At 33.9% G+C, this 27,232-nt stretch overlaps 1 protein-coding gene and 1 pseudogene across 4 annotated transcripts; both read right to left on the bottom strand.

Annotated features, from left to right (window-relative positions):
* Positions 1 to 137: 137 nt before the first annotated feature.
* On the bottom strand, positions 138 to 7,527 carry LOC132614198 (cuscuta receptor 1-like; annotated as a pseudogene).
* Positions 7,528 to 19,653: 12,126 nt separating this feature from the next.
* LOC132614511 (uncharacterized) lies at positions 19,654 to 26,729 on the bottom strand. 4 transcript variants are annotated; one of them, XM_060328976.1, is made up of 5 exons: positions 26,247 to 26,729; positions 22,913 to 22,961; positions 21,645 to 21,837; positions 21,391 to 21,482; positions 19,654 to 19,682 (listed from the first exon to the last, which is right to left on the bottom strand). In XM_060328976.1, the coding sequence occupies exons 1-4, from the start codon at positions 26,287 to 26,289 to the stop codon at positions 21,420 to 21,422; spliced, it is 348 nt and encodes a 115-aa protein (XP_060184959.1). In that variant the 5' UTR covers positions 26,290 to 26,729; the 3' UTR covers positions 19,654 to 19,682; positions 21,391 to 21,419. The 4 variants fall into 4 exon arrangements, 1 of the variants encoding a protein (XP_060184959.1); XR_009572325.1 differs by lacking the exons at positions 19,654 to 19,682; positions 21,391 to 21,482 and having other exon boundaries at positions 21,591 to 21,837; positions 22,913 to 22,972; XR_009572323.1 differs by lacking the exons at positions 19,654 to 19,682; positions 21,391 to 21,482; positions 22,913 to 22,961 and having other exon boundaries at positions 21,575 to 21,837.
* Positions 26,730 to 27,232: the final 503 nt, after the last annotated feature.

The raw sequence follows: 27,232 nt of genomic DNA, 5'->3' as shown, positions 1-27,232 counted from the left end.
AATACAGTACAATGTTTGGTTGCAAATTTAAGTCTAGCACAATTAATACCAGTATTGCTTATACACCCTATTCACTACTATTCTTATACATAATAAACCATGGCATTAACAATACCATACTATTCTTATACACCCTATTCAGAAGTTATGCAATGCATGTTATTTTTAACACAACAAACCAAACGGTTGTTAAGAAATATTACCATCATACCTAATTACAACATTACTAATCCTAGCATAACTTGTCTTTGAACCAAACGACCCCTAAGAATGAGAACAACAATTACCTAAGGTTCCTCCACCATCTATTCTTGATAGGTGTAACAAAATTGTCTAACAGAAAATAGTAAGAAGAGAACATCAAAACCTCAACAAGCCTAAACCATGCTGTTCTCCAATAAGGATTGAGGAGTGCCACAGCTAGTCCCATCAAGATCGCTTCATAAGATACAAGAAAGCCGATGTAGAAATCCTCCATATCCACAAATCCTGCAGAATCCTTACTTCCATTATTTGAGGTATTTGATGATTTAGTATCGCCACACTCGTTGTCTAATGGATAACCACAAAGCAAAGGATTCCCTTGATAACTGCTTTTGCCGAAAGTTGCGAACTGATCTTTAAATGGTGGTACTGCACCAGATGCGGTTGTGCGATAGATTCAATGCATGTATTTTGCTCAAGTTTCCTAGCTCAATGGGAATTTCACCTGTTAATCCGTTACTTGAGAGATCAATACCTGACATATACTCTAGAATGCTTCCCTTGTAAGTGTATGAGTTTCTTTTTGTTGAAAACTGGACCTGAGTTTCCACATCCATCATATTGACGTCAGTTATAAATCCAAATAAAATGTGGTAGTGCCTTGTTGAACTTATCCAACCCATGAAATCTAACCACTCTGACTTGGAATTTAGCTGATTATATACACCTCTAGTTTCTGCATCATTTTCCGCTTGCGTTAATTTACCCAAACAAGGAAGAAGAGGACCATAAAGCTTATTGAAAGACAAATCCATGATGGATAACTTGTTTAGCAGACAAATCTGAGTTGGAATTTCTCCTTCCAATTGGTTATTGTTGAGGAGAAGGAAGTTCAGATATGAAAGTGAGCCTATGGTTTGTGGGATACTTCCTGTAAAACTGTTGTGGCCAAGATCCAATGTTATCAGAGAAGAGCTGTTGAAAAGTGAATCTTCAAGTTCACCACCCAATTAATTTTTGTCTAGATGGATGTGTTCAAGGGGTAAACCACTCACACAAGAAGGAACGAAACCAGAAAGTCTGTTTTCGGACAGAGCTAAGACCCGAATGAGCTTCAAGTTGCAAATCTCAACTGGAAGTGAGCCTTCGAGGTGATTTCTAGCCAAATCGAGCTGTAACAATCTTGTGTTATCTCTAATCCATCTCGGAATCTCTCCAGAGAAGTTATTGCTGCTAGCATCCAGTGCAATAAGGGAATTGAGAAAAATGTTACTAGGTAACGGTCCCTCAAACCTATTATCATTCAAGTACAAATAAAACAGTCTACTTGGTCTGACATCCTTTGAAAATATTTGCCCTGACAACTTGTTGTTTGATAGGCGGAGGTACTCCAGCATAGGAGAACCAATTTCTAGATCGCTAGGAACTCCTCCGGACAAGAAATTGTGAGATAGGTCTAGCCAGACTAAATTAAAGCCGCCAATATCGGTAGGTATGGGACCTTTAAGCAAATTTGTTGACATATTCAGATGATCAAGCATTGGGAATGTTGAACTTATATTTGCTGGAACACGTCCGCTTAGTTTGTTATAAGAGACATCAAGTTCCTTTAATCGGAGATGACTACTGGATGGCAACTTCAATGGTCAGATGAAAGCATTATGTCTAGCATAAAAGCCTGCAAGTCTGGTGTTATTCTCTAACAACCAAGTCGGAAAGTTTCGTGGTAATTGATTGTCTTCTATAGAGAGAACTCTCAAGTCATGCTGGTAATGAAGGAAGGAAGGCAATTTTTGAAGGTTTATGAATCCCCTAATAACAAAAAGCTGCAACTGGAAATTTGGGGCCCAATTCTTGAATTCGGTGTCTGTAGTTATAGTATTATAGCCAACATCCAAGTAGGTAAGTTTTGAATGGTTTGCGAATTGATTGAATGATAGTGGAACTTCAAATTTGTTATATGAAATATACAAGTACTCTAGTGATGTGAGTGTCTTCCAAAGAGGATATGAGGCTATATTTCCAGTGAAGCGATTCCCAGAAAGACCAAGCCATCGAAGTGATGTCAAGTTTCCAAGACATGAAGGAAGTGTTCCCTCGAAATTATTGTTAACGAATGACACCTCTTGGAGGTTTTTAAGTTCACACCAGCCTGTATTTCAAAGAGAAAAGGTTCAGATGACATTTGGCTAACAAAAATTTGTACAATAAGTATTTGTTATTGTAGTTTATCTTAAATCTTGTGAATTCTAATTATGTCAGATTTACTTGTAAGTTTGAGAAACTCATTGACCTTTTAGGTTGGATAACTCAGCTCCTTGTAGACAAGGAGTAATAATTGGTTGGATCTATATAAAAGAGTTGTAATTGAGGAATTTTTGCACGATTATTCTCGTTCAGAGTGAAAAGCTCTCTCTGCTTTTTCCCTGAGGATGTATCTCGTTAAATCTCTGAGTTATTTCTTCTTTTCTATTTGTGTTGGTGTTGTTGCAGGTCAGTTAACTCGCGATCTTCCTTCCACAACAATAATGCATATATGAATATAATCATGGTAATGTTTGAAAAAAGAGAGAGTAACACTACCTTGATTAGGGAGGGTTCCATGACCCCCACCAAAAGCCATAGTCAGCACTTTAAGAGAAGTCATTTGTCCAATGCTTGAAAGAAAATTCTCATTTAAAGAAGATTTCTCCAAGCACAAGTACTCCAGTGTGCTCAGATTTCTTAATTCTTATATCAGAGAGAGAGTCAAAGAAAATGAAAAAGAAAAAGAATCACAACATCAATATTTAAAAAAAAATAGTGATAGAAGTAATGTAGAGAGACTTTGAGTAAGAGTTTACCATAAGTTATGGCAGAAGCAGTGAGATTACTATCTTCATAAGAAAGCTCGTTGAGAGATGAGAATGATTTTAATGATTGTAAGATGTTGGTGGAGTTGGAATTAGAATTTCCAAGTCTTAAATTCCTTAGAGAACTCATTCTTTTACTACCTGTTTATTGGTGCATAAGAAGGAATAAATCTTATTGTTAACATTAAATCTATCCCTTGTCACATAATAATAGATAAATTGAGTCTATTTATAAGGTAGACAATTATCGCATTTATCAAATAATCCAATAAGAAGTACAATAACAATTCTTTGAAGTTAGTAATCCATGTACCTTTGTTAGTCACAAAGCCCTCAAAATTGTTCATCGAGAGATCTAGAAATTCCAAATTGCTCAAGGCAATTATATCTAGACAAGTAAATCAAAATAAATAATAAGCACAACAAAAAAGAAGATACTTGAAATATTTAGTTGTATGGTCGATAACTTAATGAAGCAATATGCTTTTCCGGACATTTTCGGGTGTACAGTTCTCGCTTTGGGGCCGATTAATTGAGATTAGCGCAATGGAGGAAGCGCCCTCTACCAAGATTTTTTCATTGACAGGGATCATACTCGAGATCTTTCATTAAGGGTCAAGGCAATCCTATCCGTTCCACCACAATCATTTTACGACGATGAAGTAATATGCATGTGATAAATGGGTGAAACTTGGATAGTAAGAAGTTTAACGAACCATTCATTTCAATTTTTCCATCAATGCCATTGAAAGAGAGATCTAGATGCTTGAGAGATGGAAGATGCTTGAGAGATGAAAAGATGGTGGAATTGAAGTCATTGTCAAACAAATAGAGTCTCTCTAAATTCCTCAATCCAGTATGTGTACCAAGACCTGCATTGGTTTATGAAATTCATTATTAGCCAGGGACAAAAAAAAATTGAGCGTAACCATTCTCTTCTTTGTTGTTTTAGGAGGGAATATTTTCTAAAACTAACTTTTTAATTTATTTTTAGTGTTTGATAAGTAAGTGGAGAATATTATCCCAAGAATATTTATACATAATATAAGCAAACACTGTTGAGGTGAGGGGATGGTGGATGTACTGTTGGGGATGGGGAGGAGATAATTAGCACCGAATATCACTTATGAAATTCGTTTTCCTTACTCTGACCACATATGCTCGACTTTTAAGGAACTTTTGGATTTTCCGCCCGGTGTCTGGTACCTGTTTTAAGGATCCGACTAATTCATATTTACACCGAGTAAGGCCCATTAAGGGGGGAAGCACTCCCTACCAGTTTTTTTTTTTTCATTCTCAGGACTCGAAGATGAAACTTCTAGTTAAGGGCAAAGAAAACCTATCTATCCGAACACAACCTTTTGATGGTGGCTTTTAAGAAATTTATTTTTCTAAACATAACAAGATTGAAAAATACTTATATTACACCATACCAAGAAACACCCTTAGTCTTATTTGATCCACCGTCTTTACTCACTTCTTGTTTTTCAATTTTATATAATTTTTTTAGTCATCTTGTAGTATAATCTCCATGTTAAATTGTATACATATATTTGTATGGGAAAGGAGCTTACCCAGTGCAGAAAGGGCGTTGATGTCATTGATTTCATAACCTGTCAACATGAGTACCCTTAAATTGCTCATCCCGGGACATTTCTCACTTAGGCCTTCATCTAAAAATAGAAGTATTTCAAGTGAGTCCTAATATCATCCAACAATGGCCACAGTTCAAAAATATATCACAACAACCCTTTTTAAATGCATATAAAAAGAAGGAAAGAGTATACTGCTTTGATTAATTTGTATGTCCAGAAGAGGGTATGAAATTAGTCGCTATGAGCGTAAGTTAGTCCAAAAACCATAATTTTTAGAAGTAAAAAAAGGGCGGCATCCATTGACGGAGCCAGAATTTCAAGCAAGGGAATTCAAAAATAGATATAGTACCATCATTTAAAGTCTTACCCACAACATAAAACTATTTTGGTGTTACCTTATCATTACTATTAAAATTCTCGTTATGCAAGGTAATTCAACAATTTTTATCTCTATACACGAAAAAAAGAAAGTAGTAGTATTTTGAACAATGTACCTATAGGCATAGAGCGATTTTTCAATGAAGGGAATTCAGTTGTATCCAATTGTGTGTTCGGGACACGATTAAGTTGTAGAACCTCAAGAGATGAAATCCAACACAGAGGTGTTAAAACATTTGGAAAGGGGAGATAATTTGACTGCAAATCGAGTACTTTCAGGTTGGTCAGACGTGACAATTTGTCGAACCCTGGATAATAAAATCACAAGTGACAAAAAAAAACATGGTTAATGTGCATACATAGCTAGCGTTTGGACATATATTTGGTTGAAATTTGAAAAAGGATTTTTTTAAGATAAGATGAAAAATATGGTTTTTGAAAGTTGAAATTGTGTTTGGACATGCATTTTACTGCTTGAAAAGAAGTTGAAGTTTTGTGTGTAGAAAACTTCAAAAGTAGTCTAAACCACTTTTTGAAACTTGAAAAATTCATATTAAAAAACTGCCCAAAAATTAGTCACTTTTTATAACCAAACAATGCTTTCAAAATATTTCTTGATAGAAATTTTTGAGGGAAGTCCTTTGGAAATATGAAATTTGCAACAAAATGTCCATCGGATAGCTTTCAATGAGACAATTTCCGACAGACTCACTCAGAAATTTTCATCGAAAATTAGCTTGTGGTCTAGTCGCGAATCATGTGGTGCGATGGATGAAATTCCTTCTTCCTTAATTAGAGATTTCGGGTTTCAGCTCTGAAAATAAATAAATTCTTAGTAGGGAATAAATGAACCCTATACAATGGGAATCTGAGTGAATGGAGCCAATGAGTTTCAGATCCCAGATGATTACAGAGAAAAAGAGAGATGAGGCAAAAAGAGATCAACCTTCATTTTTGGTCGAACCTATAATATAATTATCAGACAATATAAGAACTTCTAGTGATTTGAATGGAAGAAATAGAGTGGCATTAAAACTCCAACCATCCCCTGCTCCTTCCCTTGCTGCTTTGAGATTGAGTTCAATCACTCGACCTGCTGTTAAATTGCATTTTACCCAACGCGAAGAACAACAATCCAAAAAACCACTCTCATTATAGGCTGCCCAAAGGGCTAAGTCTCCACTATTTGAACTCATCATGTTTGCTTGTAACTCTAAGAGAGCATTTCTCTCTTCCTCCCAACACATGTCCGGCATAGTGGCGGAGCCAGTAATCCTAACAAAAGGGTATAAAAAATATTTAAATTTAAATGATGAAATACGGTTAATTATCAAGGAGTAGGAGCGTTCAAAAGAATCAGTAACTTAAAGCTAAATCATAACAAGAGGAACTGTTGTTTCTTGATTGATCTTATTTTTTCTACCTTTACAACTTACTTTGTAAGTTCACTAGCAATATACTAATACAACACTAGATATAGCAGTAATTAGTACAATGAATCAGGGGCCATAAGCTCCGTATAGTACTAAGATATAAAAAAACTTACTTCTTGAACGATGGATCAATTAAACAAGACAAGAGAAATAGCTAATCTAGGAAACAATGGCGGACCCAGAATTTAAGGGTCGTGGGTGCAACTAAAAGATAACTACATTTAATATTGTTATTACCAAAAATGAAATATTGACCAACAGGTTCGAACACAGGTCCTCTTCCACCCAAGCCTTTAAGTTCAACTTGAAAATCAAAGCACTCAGCTGTCTTATTCGTTTCCAGGGTGCTTTTTAACATTTATACCTAAATTTCATATGTTTCTTATATGACTATACCTAGTCTATGTTGGATTTAACGGGTGCTGGAGCACCACGAAAAAGCACATAGGTCCGCCCCTGCTAGGAAAACCGGATTGAAATTGAAAAGTTAAGTCATTAGAAATACAAAACAAGAAATAAATATACATAGAGGAAAAATCAAAATTGAAAGAAAATAAAGTTAAATATATCATAATTTACTTAGCCATTCAAATAATCTCCACCAAATCCAAAAGTGAGGGGAAAAAAACCTTGAAACTTGATATTAATGATAACTATAGAAATTATATTTTATAATATACCTAATTAGATTAGTACTTTTGGAGCCTTCAATCCTTGGAGGCTTAAAGCTAAGCAATGCCTTCTATGCCCTTATCATTGAGCCAATAATATTAAGCAGATTTCACAGTTTCTATATACACCAAAAGACTTGTTGTTAATCCATTTGTACAGTGTAACTTTTGAACGAAGTTGGTTCAATTGAACCGATTCATAGACTTACCTCTGCCACTGATGGGCCATAACCACTAGATAAACCACCGACAACCAAAACTTAATATTCCTCATATGCTTCATCCCCAGTAAAGTAGTGTCCATTTTTTTGGACTACTTATAATTGTTGTTTCTTTTCTAAAACTATTGTTTGCTGATGTTGTAAACCTAGCTAGTAGAAGGTTTATATAGGACTTTAGGCACCTCTACATGTCAGTGCCTTTCCAACATGGCAACATGAAAATGAAAATAGTCATCATTTCAAGAATGCAGTGACAGATGGGGAAAAAATTTGTTTGTTAGATGACTTCATGACCAGGAGAGGCAAGTTTAGAGACGAGCAAGTTGACTGGAATATCAATCTTTGGGGCTCGTTTGGTAAGAGTGATAAGGTATAATTAATTCTGAAATTAAATTTGAGATGAGTTTATTCCATAAGTGTATATTTTGTAAAAAAAAACTCATAAGTTAATAGATATTTTTAACAATTACTCTCACCGACCATTTACTAACCTCATTAACTTCCACCAACCTTTTTTTATGTCTGCCAACCTCATTACTATTCATGTTAATTTTCGTTTTTATTGAACTTAAATTTGATTAATTGGTGTTGTATTTTTTAGAAAGGACTTCTTGTAGCGTATTAATTTTGTTATGAACTATGACTTGCTCATTTGGTAAGATTGTATAAGAATTGAGAATGTTTTGATAGTTTTCACAACTTGCGGAATTTTTATGCCTATAAGAGAAAATATAACTTAAGATATTCAAATTGCATGTCTAAACATGATTTCAAACCATGGTTTGAAACCATGATTTCAAACCATGGTTTGAAACCATGATTTCAAACCATGTCCAAACGGCTCCTTAAACTCAAATTTGTAATTTTATTGTACAAGGTGTTAACACCAATTTAATAAATACATAACATGTGTTTGTACATAAATTTTTCTCAAAGGTGTAAACACCAAATTAATAAATATATAGCATGTGTTTGTACATAAATTTTTCTCACTTAATAAATTTTATTTAGGATTTGTTTTTACCTTATTAAATTATTTAACCATGGTATTATATAAATGAACCCGTAAGTAAAGTCAGTATTGAAACTAAACTATTTCCCCAAATCATACCTATCCGCACCTACTAAATAGGAAGAAAGAAAAAAAATTACAAGTTTAGAGACGAGCAGTAACAAATGGGGCAAAATTAAAAGAATGCAGTGACAAATGGGGCAAAATTTCAAGAATGCAGTGATTGGGGCAAAATTTTGTTTGTTTAGATGACTTCACGACCAGGAAATGCAAGTTTAGAGACAAGCAAGTTGACTGGAATATCAATCCTTTGGGCTCGTTTGGTACGAGCAATAAGGGATAATTAATTCTGAAATTAAATTTGAGATGAGTTTATTTCATGTTTGATTGGGATATAAATAATTCCGAGATTAGTTATCCCCGGATTGTAATATTATTTTTATTCCTATGAGAGGGTGGATAACAATTCCCAGATAACTTGTTTCCCAACCAAACAAGCCCTTAAAGTGTGTCGGATTAGTCACCATCAGGTTAGTTATTTGTTTTTGTGAGCCGGTAATATATCTTATTTTGCAATATTATAAATTTCAAATATCAAGAGAACTTACCTATAAATATCTTTTGAATGACTAGATAATACAAAAAGTTTCTTACATTAACGATGTATATATTTATACGATATATACATAACTTAAAATTATTATAAAAACACATAAATTTCAAATTCTGAATCTCCTTCAATTTTCTACTTGCTGTGGTTGCCCAAGTCTATGGCAAAGTTGACAGCCATGCATTTATTTGTGTGGTTGATTTGCCTGAATTCCAAACATGTACTTCTAATCAATTCAAAAAAAATAAGCCTAAGTGATCTTTATGGCAAATTTGAAGGACACCTGTTACTTTAACTTTAGAAAGTGATAGCAATTATCAATCAATTCAAGTTTTTGTCCTACTTTGGATGACTTAGTCAAGTTGTGAACTAATCAAGTGAACTTACAATCTTAGTTTAAATTGTGTATGCATATTTTTTATCTCATTAATGTAATTTAATTTTTCTTTTATAGCAGATAACTTATTATTCATTATAACTTATTAATCAATGCTTATCAAATAGACTAGCAAACTATGCCCGTGCGATGCACGGGGCCCAACATGATTAATTTGGTTATTCAATTTAATTAGTATTTATGGTTTGAATATTTTGTAAAGGATACCGCGATTCTCCTTAGTGGGTCTCCATATTTTTTTCTTTTCATCTTATTTTTCCCCTTAATTTCTCAATTATTGTTAAAATTTATCTTATTTTGGTTATGTCTGTTGAGAATCGTCGGGCACAATAGTCGGACACAACTTGAATTTTATTATTTCAAAGTAAGGACCAGCTTCGGTCTTACAATTTCTTACACTTTTTTTTTCTAGCACTCACTCTAGCAACTCTCTTTATTTCTCTCTACTATTTCTTACTAGCTCTCACACTTCTCACTTATCACTTGTTACTTTATTGCTTGCTTGCTTAAAACTCAAATGACCACCTCTATTTATAGGTGGAGATGGAATGATCTAGTGAGAGAGATATTTACAACTTTTTCTAGAATAATCCTAATTCTTTTTTCTAGAATTACTCTAGAATTCTCATTCTCGAGTGCTCCTCTCTATTCTCTACAGCTCCTTAATTATTCTAGATTCTTCACAAAATATCTTAGATATTAATTAAGTTGGTGATGAATTCTTAACACCCCCCCTCAGCACCAACTTAATTTGTTCTTTGTGTTCGTTGTAAGCGATTCCTAAAACTCTGCAGATATCATGACGTCCATGCCCTTTGGGAATATCTTCTTCCGTTGAATTACTCCAGTCCCTACTCTTTGAAGCTTCTTCAAAGGTAGTAGTCTCTTTGATATTGACCACCTCAGCTAACGATGCATCTATATACTTGGGGTTTGAATATTTTAGCCATGTAGACTTCCTTAGATGCGGTTGTGGTGCTTCTTGGACTTCATCTTGCAATACGTCTGGAGTTTCACAGGCTCCAGTTAGCCATGAACTCTTCTTTTCCTTTTGTGGAGATATCTCTTCTGTATGTGATTTATTCTTTTCACATACTTTTGATTTTGCCTTACTTGCTTGTCTTTCTTCTTCAAGTTTATGTTGCAGCTCTTGCTCCAATTCTCTTGAATTTGGTAGTGTGACTTCTTCGGACCACCATCATGACGCTTCATCAAATACCACATTTCTTGGCACATATGTCCGATTTGTGGTAGGGTCATAACACCTCCATCCTTTTCTTTGTTCGTCGTAACCAACAAAGATGCAGCGGACAACTTTTTTATCAAACTTGCTGCGGAGATGATCGAACACATAACACACACAACCAAATACTCGAAAGTGACCTATGGTAGGTTTTATCCTATCTTGAGCTTCTCGAATGGTGAGGTAAACCCCAATCTTGCTTGTGGCAGCCTGTTAGTGATGTGGACAATAGTCCTCATGCATTCTGCCTAAAATCTTGTTGGTACATGCATACTGTGCAACATGCTTCTGCATATCTCTGCCAGGTGTCTATTTTTTCTATCAGCCACTCCATTTTGTTGTGGCGTATTTGGGCAAGTCAATTGTCACCTTATCATCTTCTCTTTAAGGTAGTCATTGAGCTCACGCGATGTGTATTCTCCCCCATTGTCCGTACAGAGACATTTGATTCTTCTTCCAATATCATTCTCCACATTATGTTGGAACTCCTTAAACTTCTTGATCATCAGGTTCGCAAGTTGAAAACTAAGGAAGTAGCTTTAGTGAAAGTCCTGTGGAGGAGTCAAAAAGTTGAAGAGGCTACATGGGAAGCAAAAAAGGATATGAAATTCAAATACCCATTTTTGTTCGAAGAACAAGCAGAGAACGCTCAAGGTAAATTTCCATAGTTCATGCCACGTCATGTCTCATGTTTCACGTTCATGTCATGTACCCAACACCCATGTCTCATGCTTTAGTATTCATGTTTATATGTAATTATGTCAATTCATGTCCCATGTTTCATGCCATGTTTCCTTCACGTTCATATAAATCAAGCCATGTCCAGCCATTTTCTTAACCATGACCATCATTCGAGGATGAATGATCCCAAGAGGGAGATATTGTAACACCTCGTAGCTTTGGGATAAGGTTTGACTCGTAAGACGATAATATAATGGAACTAATATGAGGATTTTATAAAGTGTTTTGAAAACTAATCAAGTCATAAGAATAGTCTTTGGACAAAGCAAAGTCAGAAGCCTTTCTACGGAGGATGTTTTCAAGTGAGTTTTTAGAAGGTCTTATTCCAGCAATCATAACCCCTTTATTATTTGGGAATTTGGGAAAAATTCCTGATGAAATTTGTAGCCCTTTGAAATAGCTTTCCAACGGTATATTATGGGTCTTGAACAGAGCTATGTACAAGAAGTTATGCCTATTTTACCGAACACTGTGCAGAACCAACACATGTCACTTGTGAGGGCGCGTGCGATGTCCCTGCGTCATGGGCCGATCTCACAAAAGCACCCTCTCTGAATATTGACCTGCAGGGGGTCACGCGACGCACGTGCGTCGCGGGCCCAATGCATAAAAGGTCGGGTTTCGGGTCAAAAGTCGGGTTTACGCGTTTTAAGTTATATTTAAGATTTGGGATTTATTTCCCCAACACCCCATTCACAAAAAATCACCCTAAATTCATAGAGAATAAGTCCCAAACCTCAAGAACCTTCCAAGGTAAGTTTTATAATGATTCTAGGTTGAATTCAAGCCCCTAATCCCTTTCTAACTTGAGGAAACCCTTCTAATTCATAGAGTTATGATTGGAACATTATTGTTGGATGTGGAAAACCCTAGAACCCGAATTCAAGAGCACTGGACTTCAAAAAGGTAATGCTTCTATTTTCTAATCATTTATAGTTATGAATTGATGAGTTCTTGGGAGAATAGTAAACGGGTCTGATAAAGAGAATTGTATGAACTATGCTAGAGTTTTTGGATTGTTGACTTGGGATTGTTGTATTCATGTGGGTGATGAAGAATGATGTTAATTACATCTAATTGAGATTGTAGAATCAACTAGAAGTAATAGAATGGGGATTGGGTGAACAAAACACCATTAATGAAGGTTGTGGAGCTTACTGCCCACCAAGTGTTTGATAAAATGCTTAGATGATCAAAGCATGGATATTGTTGCTAATAAATAATCCTTATGACCTGTATTGCTATAAATTAAAGTTGAAGGGATTGAAGGACATTGTGATATGCTCAAAAGCAGGAAGTCAAGGTATGTAGGCGCTATCCACGTGTGGGAACATCCTTGCTCTTCCTCATGTTCAGTATTTCATGATTACACACCAAGTTTTAGGATTCTAGGTATATTCATGATAAACCCTAGACACTTGAACCATGATGTATATTATATGGTCAGTTACAATTCCGTTTGATTAGTCTTAATTTACTGTTTTGGTGATTGAGACCCGGTCCGTAATCTATGAAAACCCATAGCTTGCATCCCATGGGTTCTATAACACAAGGTATGAGATATTTTGCTTATTTCCGTGAAAAGCTCGTATATATGCATTTATATTCATGTCTTCATGTACCCATTTTCATGTCAAGACTCAAAAATCATGTCTTCAGTTATTTTCATGTTCGGGAGTTGTATTAATACCGAGAAGGCTCAGATAGCCTGAAACTACGTATGACAACGTAGGATAAGGATCGCTCCGCCCAATTAGGACGATTCCTTCATGTTTTCCCCATTGATGGGTTTTAGATCCATTCATGTCATGTTCATGTCTCGTGCCCCGGCAAGGTACGAGATGGCTTAGCTGATCGGGCCGAGATCAGACTCCAGGTTTCTCCCCGTGGTGGTTCATGTCGGTATTACAGATTATTTCATGCTTACAGCACTCATGTTTATTTTCAGTTTCAGTATTCAATTTCAGTTTCAATTTCATGTTTATGTATCATGCCCTGCTATTTCCCTCATGTGTTTACATACTAGTACATTCAAAGTACTGATGTCCCCGTTTATTTGCCTTGGGGGCTGGCATTTCACGATGTAGGTACTGACTTACAGGACGATGCACCTTCTCAGTAGGACAACTCTCGTATCAGCTTTGGGTGAGCCCCATTCTCTTTGGGGTTTCTCAGTTGTTTATTTTATGTCATTGATGCATTAAAGGTATGCTGGGGGCCTTGTCCCAGCAAGTACGTTTTATGTTCTGACTCATGCTAGAGGTTTCATAGACTAGATAAGTCAGTTGGGTCATGTTAGACTTTCAGGGCCATGGTTCGGGGCGTGACAAAGCTTGGTATCAGAGCTTAGGTTCAAGGATCTTCAGGGAGTCTATGAAACCGCGTCTAGTGGGGTCACTTTTATATGTGTGAGGGCCCCATACATATAAATAGTTGACCACCAAGATATTCATGATTGTCTCACTTCTTTCATACTCTAGATTGTGCAGCTAGAGCATTACTCTTAGGATTTCTTTCTAATTCGTGCGCGTACGTGTTTTCAGAAAATACCTTACAAAAGAAAGTACAAGAAGAGGAACACAGCCACCAGCCAAAGGGCTACCACGGAAGCAGCTCACGAACAAACCATTCCAACTCAGGCAACAGCTCCAATCGCCCCTACCGTTACACCTCTTAGTGCTTCAGATGGGGATGTTAGGAGTGCTATCAACATGCTCACACAGCTGGTAGCAGCTCAGGCCCAACATCAGGAATCTAGGTCAAGTTCAGGGAATAATGGAGGGTCTTCTAAGACCAAGGATTTTCTCAGAATGAATCCCCAGTCTTTACGGGGACGAAGAAGGATGAAGACCCTCAGGACTACATCGATGCTCTTCAGAAAATTTTCAGAATTATGTCAGTTACGGATACCGAAGCAGCTACTTTTGGAGCTCATCAGCTGCAGAGCATTGCTAATAGGTGGTATGAATCTTGGGAATTGTCCCGAGGTGAGAATGCGCCCGATGCTACATGGGAGGAATTTGCTAGTGCATTCCTAGACCACTTTATGCCAATAGAGGTCAGAGAGGCTAAGGCTGAACAATTCCTGCTAAACAATTCCTGAAGCTCAAACAAAATGGCAGGTCAGTTCAAGATTACTATTTGGAGTTCGTTAGTCTGACTAAGCATGCTCCACACATGTTACCCGACATGAGGGCAAGAGTGAGAAGATTCGTTGGAGGTCTCGATTCCCATTTGTATGATGAAGCTAATATTGCTGCACAGAATGGGGGAATAATTATCTCCAAGATGGTTGCTTTCATGCAAGGGAATGAGACAAGGCTAATGGAGGGGTACGGCCCGTGCTCCAACATTGTACATTCAAAAGTCATACGCAACTAAAACATTTGTTGTTATATTGATGTAAAAGTATGTTGAATAAGTACTTACGTTTACATCCTTCATAGGTCATATATGCATTTTACATATATCCACTTTTTTTACATGAGTTTGGGGAGGGTGGGGTCTAGTTTTTTTTTTTTTTAAGAGTGAATGTCGACAAAGCATGGGTAAACCGATACTTCTATATAGTAGAAAAATAGAAATATAATAAAGTATTTCTATCTACTTTTTAGAAGAGTTGGTAATATAAAGTATAAAACGTCATTTTTTTTGCCTTAAATAAAAAAGTGGGTTGGACCACAAAGGATTTTTTTACTCTTAAATAAAAAAATAGGACCGAACATGAACGACGATGTTGCCTCTATAAACTGGCTCTTCTATATAGTAGTAATAGTAAAGTAATACATATAATTTTTTATTCAAAATTTGATTTGGATAATTCTAATTCAAATTATTATATTAATTTTATATGTTTAAGATGAAACGAAGTAGAAATTTGATTTTCTATTTAAATGAAGAACTTCTATTTTTTAATTTTTAGTAAATATTTTTTGTTTAACTCATTTTACTTGTCATGTTATTTTTTACATGTTTTTTAAGGAAACGTCAATTAGAATTATAATTTCACTAATTTACCTGATTAATTATTTGATCTCTATTTAATATTATTTTTTATTTTATGACATTAATCTCTTTTCACATTTATTAGAGTAAGGAAAAAATGAAAAAGTAATTAAATTCTATCTTATTTTAATATATAAGTATTTTAAGTATGTTGCTGTACAATAATTTTATGTGCTCCCACTAAAGGGTTGATCCGCATGTGGCAATGAATCCATCATTATTGATTTAATTGTTTGATTTTCTGAGCCCTTTTTTTTAACATTGTTTGTTTTTTTAATATGGGATTCTTTTTTTTTTTTAATATTAGTTGTTGTTTAATATATATGGGGCCCACATTTTTTCCCAAGAGTTTGGATGTGGTGGGTTCCACTTTTTATTTTATTTTTTTAATACTGATTGGTGTTTAATATGGGGCCATGAAGAACTTCTATTTTTTAATTTTTGTAAATATTTTTTGTTTAACTCATTTTACTTGTCATGTTGTTTTTTACACAGTTTTTAAGGAAACGTCAATTAGTTTTATAATTTCACTAATTTAGCTTATTAATTATTTGATCTCCATTTAATATTATTTTTTCTTTTATGACATTAATCTCTTTTCACATTTATTAGAGTAAGGAAAAAATGAAAAAGTAATTAAATTCTATCTTATTTTAATATATAAGTATTTTAAGTATATTGTTGTACAATAATTTCATTTGCTCCCACTAATGGGTTTATACGCATGTGGCAATGAGTCCATCATTATTGATTTAATTGATTGATTTTCTAAGCATTTGTTTTTTAACATTGTTTTTTTTATTAATATGGGATTCACCTTTTTTTTTTTTTTTTAATATTGCTTGATTCTATTAATATGAGGTCCACTTTGTTTTCCCGTGAGTTTGGATGTGGTGAGTTCCACTTTATTTTCTTCCTTTTTTTTATTGCTCGATGTTATTTAGTATGGGGCGCACCCTTTTTTTTAAGGGACAACGGACGATGAAGCATGGGTCTAAACCCATGCTTTATATAGTTTTTTTTATTTATTTATTATTGGATTCACCTTTTTTTTTTTAATATTGCTTGATTCTATTAATATGGAGTCCACTTTTTTTTTCCCGTGAGTTTGGATGTGGTGAGTTCCACTTTTTTTTCTTTTTTTTTTATTGCTCGGTGTTATTTAGTATGGGGCCCACCTTTTTTTTTGAAGGGACAAAAGACGATATGAAGCATGGGTCTAAACCCATGCTTTATATAGTTTATTATTTTTTTTATTTTTTTTTTTTATATTGCTTGGTGTTATTTAGTATGTGGCTCATCCTTTTGAACATTATTAGTTTGCACTATTTTTATGCATAATATATATATATATATATATATATATATATATATATATATATATATATATATATGTTCAAAACACGATTGACATAACATTGTAATTTGTGCTTATTGCTCGGTGTTATTTAGTATGGGGCCCACCCCTCTTTTTTTTTAAGGGACAACAGACGACGAAGCATGGGTCTAAACCCATGCTTTATATAGTTTTTTTTTTTATATTGTTTGGTGTTGTTTAGTATGGGGCTCACCCTTTTGGACATTATTAGTTTGCACTATTTTTATGCATATAATATATATATATATATACTATGTTCAAAACACGATTAATATAACATTATAGTTCGTGCTCCGTATCTAAAAATTTATTATATTAGTGTTTGCTATGAATACAAAGTCTGAACTTTTTTTTAACATTGTTTGTTTTTTTAATATGGGATTCACTTTTTTTTTTTTATATTGCTTGATTTTGTCAATATGAGATACTATGTTCAAAACACGATTAATATAACATTGTAGTTTGTACTCCGTATCTAAAATTTTATTATATTAGTGTTTGCTACGAATACAAAGTCTACACTCTTTTTTTTTTTTACATTGTTTGTTGTTTTAATATGTGATTCACTTTTTTTTATATTGCTTGATTTTGTTAATATGGAGTCCACCTTTTTTTTCCCCGTGAGTTTGGAGATGGTGAGTTCCACTTTATTTACTTTTTTTTTTAAATATTGGTTGGTGTTTAATAGGAGGACCACACTTTTTTTTTAAATGCTTAATTGGTTGGTATTTTTTTGAATTTTTTAATATTGGTTGGTGTTTAATAGGGGGACCACACTTTTTTTTTAAAGTATTTTAAGTATGTTGCTGTACAATAATTTCAATTGGTCCCATTAATGGGTTGATACGCATGTGGCAATAAATCCATCATTATTGATTTAATTGTTTGATTTTCTAAGCACTTTTGTATTTTATGTATATTGATGTACAATAATTCCATTTGCTCCCTCTAATGGGTTGATACGCATGTGGCAATGAATCCATCAGGCTATATAGGGCCACAATTTTTTTTTTCAAAAATTGAAAAACGGATATATATAAGTATTTTAAGTATGTTGTTGTACAATAATTTCATTTGCTCCCACTAATGGGTTGATACGCATGTGGCAATATATCCATCATTATTGATTTAATTGTTTGATTTTCTAAGCATTTTTGTATTTTAAGTATGTTGCAGTATAATAATTTCATTTGCTCCCTCTAATGGGTTGATACGCATGTGGCAATGAATCCATCATTATTGATTTAATTGTTTGATTTTCTAAGCACTTTTATTTTTAACATTGTTTGTTTTTTAATATGGGATTCACTTTTTTTTTAATATTGCTTGATTTTGTTAATATGGGATCCACTTTTTTTTTCCCGTGAGTTTGGATGTGGTGGGTTCCACTTTTGTTTTCTTTTTTTTTATTACTGGTTGGTGTTTAATATGGGACCCACAATTTTATTTTATTTTTAAATATTAGTAGTTGTTTAAAATATGTGGGCCACAATTTTTTGTTTTTAAATATTAGTAGTTGTTTAAATATGTGGGCCCACAATTTATTTTTTTAATATTGCTTGATTTTGTTAATATGAGATCCATTTTTTTTTCCCGTGAATTTGGATGTGGTGGGTTCTACTTTTTTTTTATTACTGGTTGGTGTTTAATATGGGCCCACAATTTTTTTTAAATATTAGTAGTTGTTTAAAATATGTGGGCCACAATTTTTTGTTTTTAAATATTAGTAGTTGTTTAAATATGTGGGCCCACAATTTATTTTTTGGGCCCACAAACGGACGACGAAAAAGTGACGACGAAGAAGTGAGGAAACTCACTCTTCTATATAGTTATTTTAAATATTAGTAGTTGTTTAAAATATGTGGACCCACATTTTTAAAAAAAAATATTAATATTTGTTTAAAATATGTAGGCCCACAATTTGTTTTTGGGCCCACAAACGGACGACGAAAAAGTGACGACGAAGAAGTGAGGAAACTCACTCTTCCATATAGTACTAATTAGATGGCTCATGCCCGTGTCTGCCCGGTATAGTTGTGTGCATTATTTGTGCAATTACAAGATCACTAAAAACAGTTCAACAATGATGAATAAGTCAGCTAATGTAACTTTGTGCAACAATATAGACAAAAGGTTCTTATATTCTATCACTTTAGTTACAATTATAAGTTATTAAACTAATAATATCTTCTAATGTCAATGCAAGACCATTTTCATCGATCTAAATCAACTTTTTGCTTCAAATACATGTGACGGAGAAAACCATTGACGATGAAAAGATTTGAAATTTTTTCCCTACAAGGGGTAACCTGCAAAATATAAATTACAAGGTTCAAAATTCGATACTCTCCAGTACTGGTATAAAATATTCTTGTCTGGGGAAATATGGTAGACAAAGTTGAAGATTACAATTTGTAACATAGATTACACTGAAAAAATATTAACACATGTAGCAGTAGAATATAACCTTGCTTCAGCCTTCCACTTCACATCCAAGACATCCAAATGATACCTGCCTTATGGACTCAGGCATCTTTCAATGACTAAAATTCAAAAGGCAAGTATGAGATAAATATGTAATAAAGCTCAACATACTCGATATCAGAAGTATATGTAATAAAATTACCATAGAAGAAATCACTACGTTGCAAAATAGAAAAGAGGAGCATATTATTACCCAAGCATAAAAAAAAAAACTTTTTGACGAAGTTCTCTCAAGATACATTGATGTTTTCATCCAGTCATTTCCTCATGAATAAATAATATACCAATGAGATATCTCAATTCTCAACTCCTTGCTTGCCTCTCTATTTCCATGGTTTAAATGAAATATGACCTTTATTTTGTGGGTTTTCTTGATGATATGTGTTTTTTAAAAGTAAGTTGTTTTATTATATGTTAATGTGGGAGATGAGCAAAAGGTCTCCATCGTCATTATAGACCTGCATAGAGCAACAATTCATCAAATCTAGAGTAATCTTAATATAAAATGAGTCTCTTTTGTAACCAAAAGCATCAATAATAAATTCCTCCTTTGTTCTTTTGAGATTGTATTGTAGAATAGTTTTATGGAGATACAAGAAACAAATAAGAAGTAGAAAGAGTTAGAAAATTATGAAGAAACAACAATAATTCAACGATGATGGAGAAACAAATATATTGCGTAAATTTGAAAGCTACTGTTGAAATGTCAACCTGTTTGGTCAAAAATCATTACTCGCGAAATGGAACCAGCCCCCCAAAAAAGAGAGAGAAGGCACACATACACTGAGATGTCTCAACAACGCAAAATTGCAGCACCCCTATTTACTTTCTAAAGCAAGAAACAGCAAAGACACCGCACTCCTCAGTCAATTTCTAAACTTTAGAATTTCAGTGCACTTTTATTAACTATTGATGCCGAATATGCAAAATCGACCAAACCAGTAAAAGTAAGAGGTTCTTATTCCCATCTACTCCAAATACTGCCTTCCTTAATATCTTTCAATCCTTCAATTTTTTTATACCAAGAACAAGTATCACTCTAGATTTGTGTGAAATAAAAAATTCCTGAGTATTCACCCCACAAATTAAAGCAGGAAAGTAAGTCTAACTCTTTTCCCAATCAAGTAGCCCAATCAGTCACTCTCCCTTCGGTACCTCACCCTTTTTCTTCAGAAAGTTCAATAGCCAAAACACAGTGACAAATAAGGGAGTAAAATCTCCTCTTCCATTGTAGTAGTAGGCAAATAGAGTGAGAGAATCGATACATATGAGGTTTGAAAATGAAATTTCACACAGATACCCTACACTCTGGAATTCTTTTGACATTCTAAAGATGCCAAGTGAATGTGCAAATTTGAAAGTTCAAAAAGATGCATATCCACTCTTCGTTCCAAGTTGGCTGATCCTCTTGGTGTTCCAGATGAAGTTTCAGCTAAGGTGCGCGCACTTTCGTTGCCGCACCCGTGTCGGATACTCCAAAAATGCACTACTTTTGGAGTGTACGACACGCGCCCGTTGATATTTCTGAAGAGTCCGAGCAACATAGAGTTTCAGTATGCCTAGACTCAACGCTCTGCTTCCTTAGGGGGCAGGATATATATATATATAGCTAGATAAAAACTCGTAAAACTGCTTGCAACTAAAAAAACTGTGAATTACTTCAACCCTCAAGAGTAACCATTTATAGCTCTAAATTTACCTCATTGTGTGCCTCCACAACTTTAGAAGACCAAAGCAGGACAAATGTCCATATGAAATATGAGATTTAACATAAATAGAGAAGTCTAAATGGGTATGGAAAAGGGGCTATGAAGCAAAGAACTCATAGACTAAATGGGTATGGAAAAAGGGGCTACGAAGCAAAGAACTCATAGATACAGATAGACATAAAAGTGGTGTAGAGTTCTCAGGGTAAAGTAGATTTATTCTACGTATAGCCAAGCGACATTCAATTAATTCTTTTTTTTTCAATCGAGTGCTCCAAGTCATAACACCTATGATTCTTTTCTCAAGATTACTATCACTTTAGTCTATCATACAAGGCCATAGAAGATATGCAAAAGAATGTTGCCGAACTTGATATTACCACCTAAAAGCATAACCAATGATTACACTAGATAGATACAGAATGGTGAAGGGAGAGGCATATTATAAATGAAGTTGTACCTTATTTAACATAGGCATTGTCCTTGATATTATCCTTCTCCCAATCTTCTTCCTTGCACTCTGAAGCTGATTTCAAACAGGAAGTCCGCATACTGTTGTTAAACAGAATCAGCACATGTGAAATATTAATACGCATGTTGTATCATCCACTTCAGGACCGTCAGAAAATTATTCAGACGGAAAATTCTTCAAACTAATATAGTGGCCACTAAGTTATTAAATTAAATGAACTGTATCTATATCTGTTCTCGAACCTTCATATTCAAATTTTCATCTGTCTTCAGTTTGAACTCCATCGGGAAACATGAAGAATCATTGGAATCCCCAATCTTTTTCATTGGAGAAATTCTTCTTTTTTTGCCTTGATCTCTTGGTTCTGCTGACGGTATTTTTTTCCACATGATACTCCATAAAAGAACCATCCTCGGTTGCTGAACTGTCGGTAATCTGTTATTTGACCATTCATCTTTAATATTTTTTTTAATAAAGGAAAATATAAATCAAGTGATGTGAAGGATAAAATTTAATCGTGATTTTGCTTCCGCACTTGAAGACAATAGATACCCACAACAGCTAAGAACTCATAAAAAAATTTTATTGCAATTATACTTCAGATACATGAATTTATTCTTTTCTTGTCGAATTCCCCAAAGCAGGTAGTATGAGCTCCTTTCAATAAGAGAGGAAAGAATCTCTAGGGCTCACATATGATGATCCACTTCATTGATGTAGTAAGCGCATCACCATATAACGTTTAAGTCTTCTCCCAAAATTTGAAAAAGATGGAGAAAAAAAAAACAAATGATGAAATGAAGGAAAAGAAGCTGGAATATACCAGCAAAGAAATACATTACATAATGCACTCAACTTCCCCTTGACCATTTCCCATGTCTATATAATATATATTTACATCTAGGGTTAGGCGCAGTTTTGCATATTTAGATTTGTAAGGTAAAATATGAATATTATTTGTAATGTGATAACAAGATAACCAATTACTGTATATTAGCGATTGTTTGTTTCATCAAATAACATTTTGTTGCAAGTACAACATCATATGTATCTGTTGTGCTAGTACCTTACTCTCTCACCATATTCATTTTACTTCTAAAGACTTTAGATAATACCAGTCATAAAATCGGAAGGTGTTAAATAAAGTGTCAATGGAATAATGAGCACTGAAAGAAGAAAAAAGAATATAACAAGCCAGAGAAATTAAACTTGATCTCCACTTGCTTAATCTCCTAATATTGAATACCAGGAGAATGGATCTAAATTCCCAGCAGTTAGGAATAGGATAGCATCCTCCACTCTGCCACTCTGAAGCCCCAGATGGCTCAGAGAGGTGAAAGAAGAGAAGAATTATGCAGGAAAAATAAAAAGAAGAAGAAAAGCTCAAATTTGAAAACACTTTCTAAATAATTTTGTTGGATGCAAGTACTTAAAGTTTTGCAATGGTTTCTTGCGCAAAGAACCATTAACAAACGTAAACAACATAGAGAGAAGAAGAAAAAGAGCTCACCCAGCCACTATGCAAAAAATCCAAAGCAACCAAGAATAGCAAATTAAAACTGCAGATGAACTTAGAAGAAAAAATTAGGCATAAAATGAGAGAGCAATGAGAGAAACTGAAGAAGGACAAAATGAATTGGTTGCAACCTGAACAGTAGTAAAAAGGCGACACGTGTTTAAATTAAATTTAAATATATATATATATATATATATATATCACACATACCTTAGTTCAAACCCCAGGAATAGATGTCTTATATCAAAATTTACATATACCTTATAAAGTGAGGCATACAGTCATACACACCTGGTGGATATCAAAATACAATAATCTAACAGTAAATATAGATTTATATTGTGAGACACTTCCAATCTCAAGAGTGAATGGAGAAGAACAAAGGCAAAACATCATCGGCCACACATGGAACAAAATACCTAAAAGTTTATTCATCTCGACTTAAGTCTCAAAAATCAATGATCTTAGGAAATGTGTTCAGTGCTCCAAAATATTATACTTAGTATTATATAAAATATAAATGGCTAGTATAGTGAAATAAAATTGCACCTTCTAACAGATATTAATAAATTGATAATATGCATGGTATATTGCACAAAGAGTGGATATATTTAAAAGTGTCCTGGTAATATAAGAGCTCAAATAAGATCATCAGTTTTCATTTTTCAAGAGAGCTTACCAACTATTGACATCCGGTAATACCAAAAATTAATCCATACCTCTTGTCAGTTTATAAAAAGGGAATAGTAGTTGGTTGCAGCTACATCAAAGAAGTGCTGCAATATGATCCATATCTGGTTAATGCCAACCAATTCGAGATAGCACCCTGCTGTAACATAATCATTAAATTTTCATTAAGATCTCCATAGAAGCCTCAGTATACATGAACACAACATGAAATGGCTCATTATGTGATGTACTGCCAGATGTTGCCAAGCAAAACAGATCTTCGTAAAGTAAGGACTATCTGATTTATTACTATGGACATGAAAATGCTGGTGAATCAAAAAAGTGAAACTATATCCATTAACTACCTGATACTTCTTTCTATAAATGTTCACTACAGTTGCATGAACTAAGAAGGCATTGTGTGCAGCAATGTAAGGTTTGAAGCTGTCACAGTTTCCTTCTCCATACCGAGATCATAACCTTGTACCAAAAATATGTATGAGGTTCGTTGAGTGTGATCCAATGCTTCACCATGTCACTAAATACCAGAAAGCTTGCCTGTACATATGTTGCAAAGTCCTGCCTGCAATAAGCTAGCTAGCGATCCAGTTCACATTAAATATACAACAATTTCAAGCAAATTAACATAGAGAACAAATATCAGTTGAGCTATTTACGTGATCTGTACACTAACCTCGAATTTTCATGTTCCAGTGTGCATTATGCCAACAGGTCCCGCCATCAACTCTAGCTGAGAAGTTGAGTTACCCTTCAGAATCTTCGATGTAAACCATAATTCCAGTTCAATATCTTATTCTCAAGTGATTTATGCACTTGAATTCTTTTATCTAGATTTTAAAATATATATATATATATATATATATATATATATATATATATATATATATTCTATTCTTCATTAACCCCTGACCATCTCCTTCTATTTTATATGAAATTTATATGAAATGCTTCAGCAAGATTTCCCCGCCTCTCCATTTATGTAAAACATGAACCGACCGATCTTTTACTGATGACATTATGCATAGAATGATCTTGTAACAAATTTCTTTTCTGCTTTTCTGATCATCTCGTTGTTAGCCGATGAAATTGATTTTGTATTGATTGTTTTTTTCACTTACCTCGTAGTACTGTCATACTAATGGTAAACTCTAGCTTATGTCCATCCAAAAACCAAACTTCATATGTTTTATATTATAAAGTAATCCCTTTAACTTATACTTTCATTTGGCTAGTTTATACCATGATATAAGAAAAATAAGACATACAGTAAAACTGTAAACATAAGCAAGCAGCTGTCGCAAGATATTTATCCCTGTTTTATGAATGTATTGCTTGAGTCAACTAAACGCCATGTCTTCTCCCTGGAAATCCTTCTATTCCTCCCCAATCAACATTCACAATATACATGTCCATTAAACTTTTTCTCTAGATAATCATTCTTTATGTTTCAATAGGTAGGGTGTACATGGACCTGGTTGGTTTGGATTTTTTAAACACCAAACCAAACTAATTGCGTCGGGTTTTTAAATTTATACACCAAACCAAACCAATAAAATTCGGGTTTTTCAACTTCGGGTTTTCTCGGGTTATTCGGTTTCTCGGGTTTTTCGGGTTTTTTTTTCCGGAATAGTCTTGATGCAAAACATATATATTTTTACTTCAAATATTTCTTTAGTCCTAGTAAGATACAACTATAATTAAGGTGTTTCTTAAGAAAATAACACAAAATATGAGAAGAGTAATGACATTGTATTAAAATATTCAACAAAAGATAATAAAATCGGTTAACATAAATATTGCTAATTAATAAGCCATAAAGAAAATGACCATAATCTAAAAATACTAAGTCATGCTAAAATAAGTACAACTAATAAGTACAAATTACATAACAAAGAAAAAAAACGTAAGTTATGTATTTTCACTCTGTAAACCAATTATGCAAAATTAAAGAATAGATATCCAACATTATCATCATTCCTAGTGGTAAATTGAATTTCTTTTGTTAGCATTAGTGTTGAGTTGGTTTTGGTTTGGACTTTATTTGAGTTATTAACATTCATAGGGTATAAAACTTATTGACATTCAAAATTCTAAGTTCAAGCTTGAATAATATGATAATAAATAAATAAAAGTACGAAAAAATTTAAGAAATATTTATAAATTACATTAAAATAAATATTTTTATGTATAAAATATTTTAAAAATTGAATACATATAGTGTCGGGTTGGTTTGGTTCGGTTTGACTTTTTTTAGCTAAAACCAAACCAAACCAATTATGATCGGGTTTTTTTTTTCAACACCAAACCAAGTCAAACCAAACCACTAGTCGGGTTTTTTTCTCGGTTTGACTCGGTTTATCGGTTTGGTGCGGTTTCTCAGTTTACTTTGTACACCCCTATCAATAGGTAAAGAGGTGAAGGGATCACAATACTACCATATTTAATTTGAGATGATAAATTCTTGTATGGTCTAATTAGAAATAATGAAGCAGGTCAGCAGATTGAGAAATCAATTTACTAAGATATAACCAACCAAACAACGTATCCAGTGCAATCCCACAATGTGGGTTTAGGGAGAGTAAAGTGTACGCAGACCTTACCCCTACAATTTACTAAGATACAGAATGAGTATATATACCTGTCTGCAATTCATCACCATATTGGTCTTTTCTGGAAACCATCTTCAAAATTCGAGGTTGTGAACTCCTAATGCAGCTTTCAGCAACATAATTCTTTAGTCATTGTTGTACTTCCCTACAATTGAATAATTCATTATAGCCGATAGAATTACCAGTTCAATAACTTCATCTCCCATTCTCTCTAATTCAAGATGTCCTCTTCTGCACCATTCAAAGAAACCATAACTTAGTAATGTAGCACAAAACAATCATTTAGGTTGATTGGTAAAGAAATTTTTTCTCTTGCTATCAGGACTATGCTCAACATTTGTTACAAACAAGGCCATCACAAAAATTCACCCTCAAAATGTTAGCTTAGCTCACAAAGTCACAAGAATATACTCAGACCAAGCCCCTAGATATACATTTTGGAGCATGCATGTCTATAGCAGGTGCAAATACTAAGATGCATGTAATAAAATCCAGCCAAAAAAAAAACGATGTAAAGAACAGAAAAGCTAACAAAAATCCATCAAATTCCCGTAATAAAAGAAATAAAGAAACAAAGGAGCCCAACTCAGCAGATAACATTATAGCTAAACATATAACATCAGAACAAAAAAGTAGAGAAATAACCTCTTATAATCGAAGAAGTGTCCTCTTTTCCGCACCTTGAGCAATTTCCACTTTTAGAAACCTATGAAATCAAAATTTTGCAACTGTTATATTCCAACTATATAAATCATAAATATTCAGTAACGTCATGTACTGAGCAATTAAAATCCACAAATCATGAATAGTGGAAAAGATGTAAACGGGTTGACACTTGACCCAAAAGATTATAATCACTGATGTGTCGTGAAATTACGGCTCATTTGACGCCAACTACTTAGTCTTTTATAAATCCCCAAGTACTTTTGATGTCGTTTCTCGTGTTTTTGTATCAATTTGTAGAATAACATGTGTCGGAAGCTACTTGAAGCAAAATGAAGCAATGTAGGCAAAA

This window comes from Lycium barbarum, chromosome 10, assembly GCF_019175385.1.
Source record: "Lycium barbarum isolate Lr01 chromosome 10, ASM1917538v2, whole genome shotgun sequence".
In the NCBI taxonomy this organism is placed as follows: domain Eukaryota; kingdom Viridiplantae; phylum Streptophyta; class Magnoliopsida; order Solanales; family Solanaceae; genus Lycium; species Lycium barbarum.
This window is presented reverse-complemented; position numbering and strand designations above follow the sequence as displayed.

Excerpts from the sequence above, each read along its gene's own strand:
- LOC132614511 (XM_060328976.1), bottom strand. The coding sequence starts at position 26,289 with ATGGTTTCCAGAAAAGACCAATATGGTGATGAATTGCAGACAG. Across the intron at positions 22,962-26,246 it reads TGGTGATGAATTGCAGACAG|TTTTAATTTGCTATTCTTGG; the intron begins GTATATATACTC and ends GTTCATCTGCAG. Across the intron at positions 21,838-22,912 it reads ATTTTTTGCATAGTGGCTGG|ATTACCGACAGTTCAGCAAC; the intron begins GTGAGCTCTTTT and ends GTCAAATAACAG.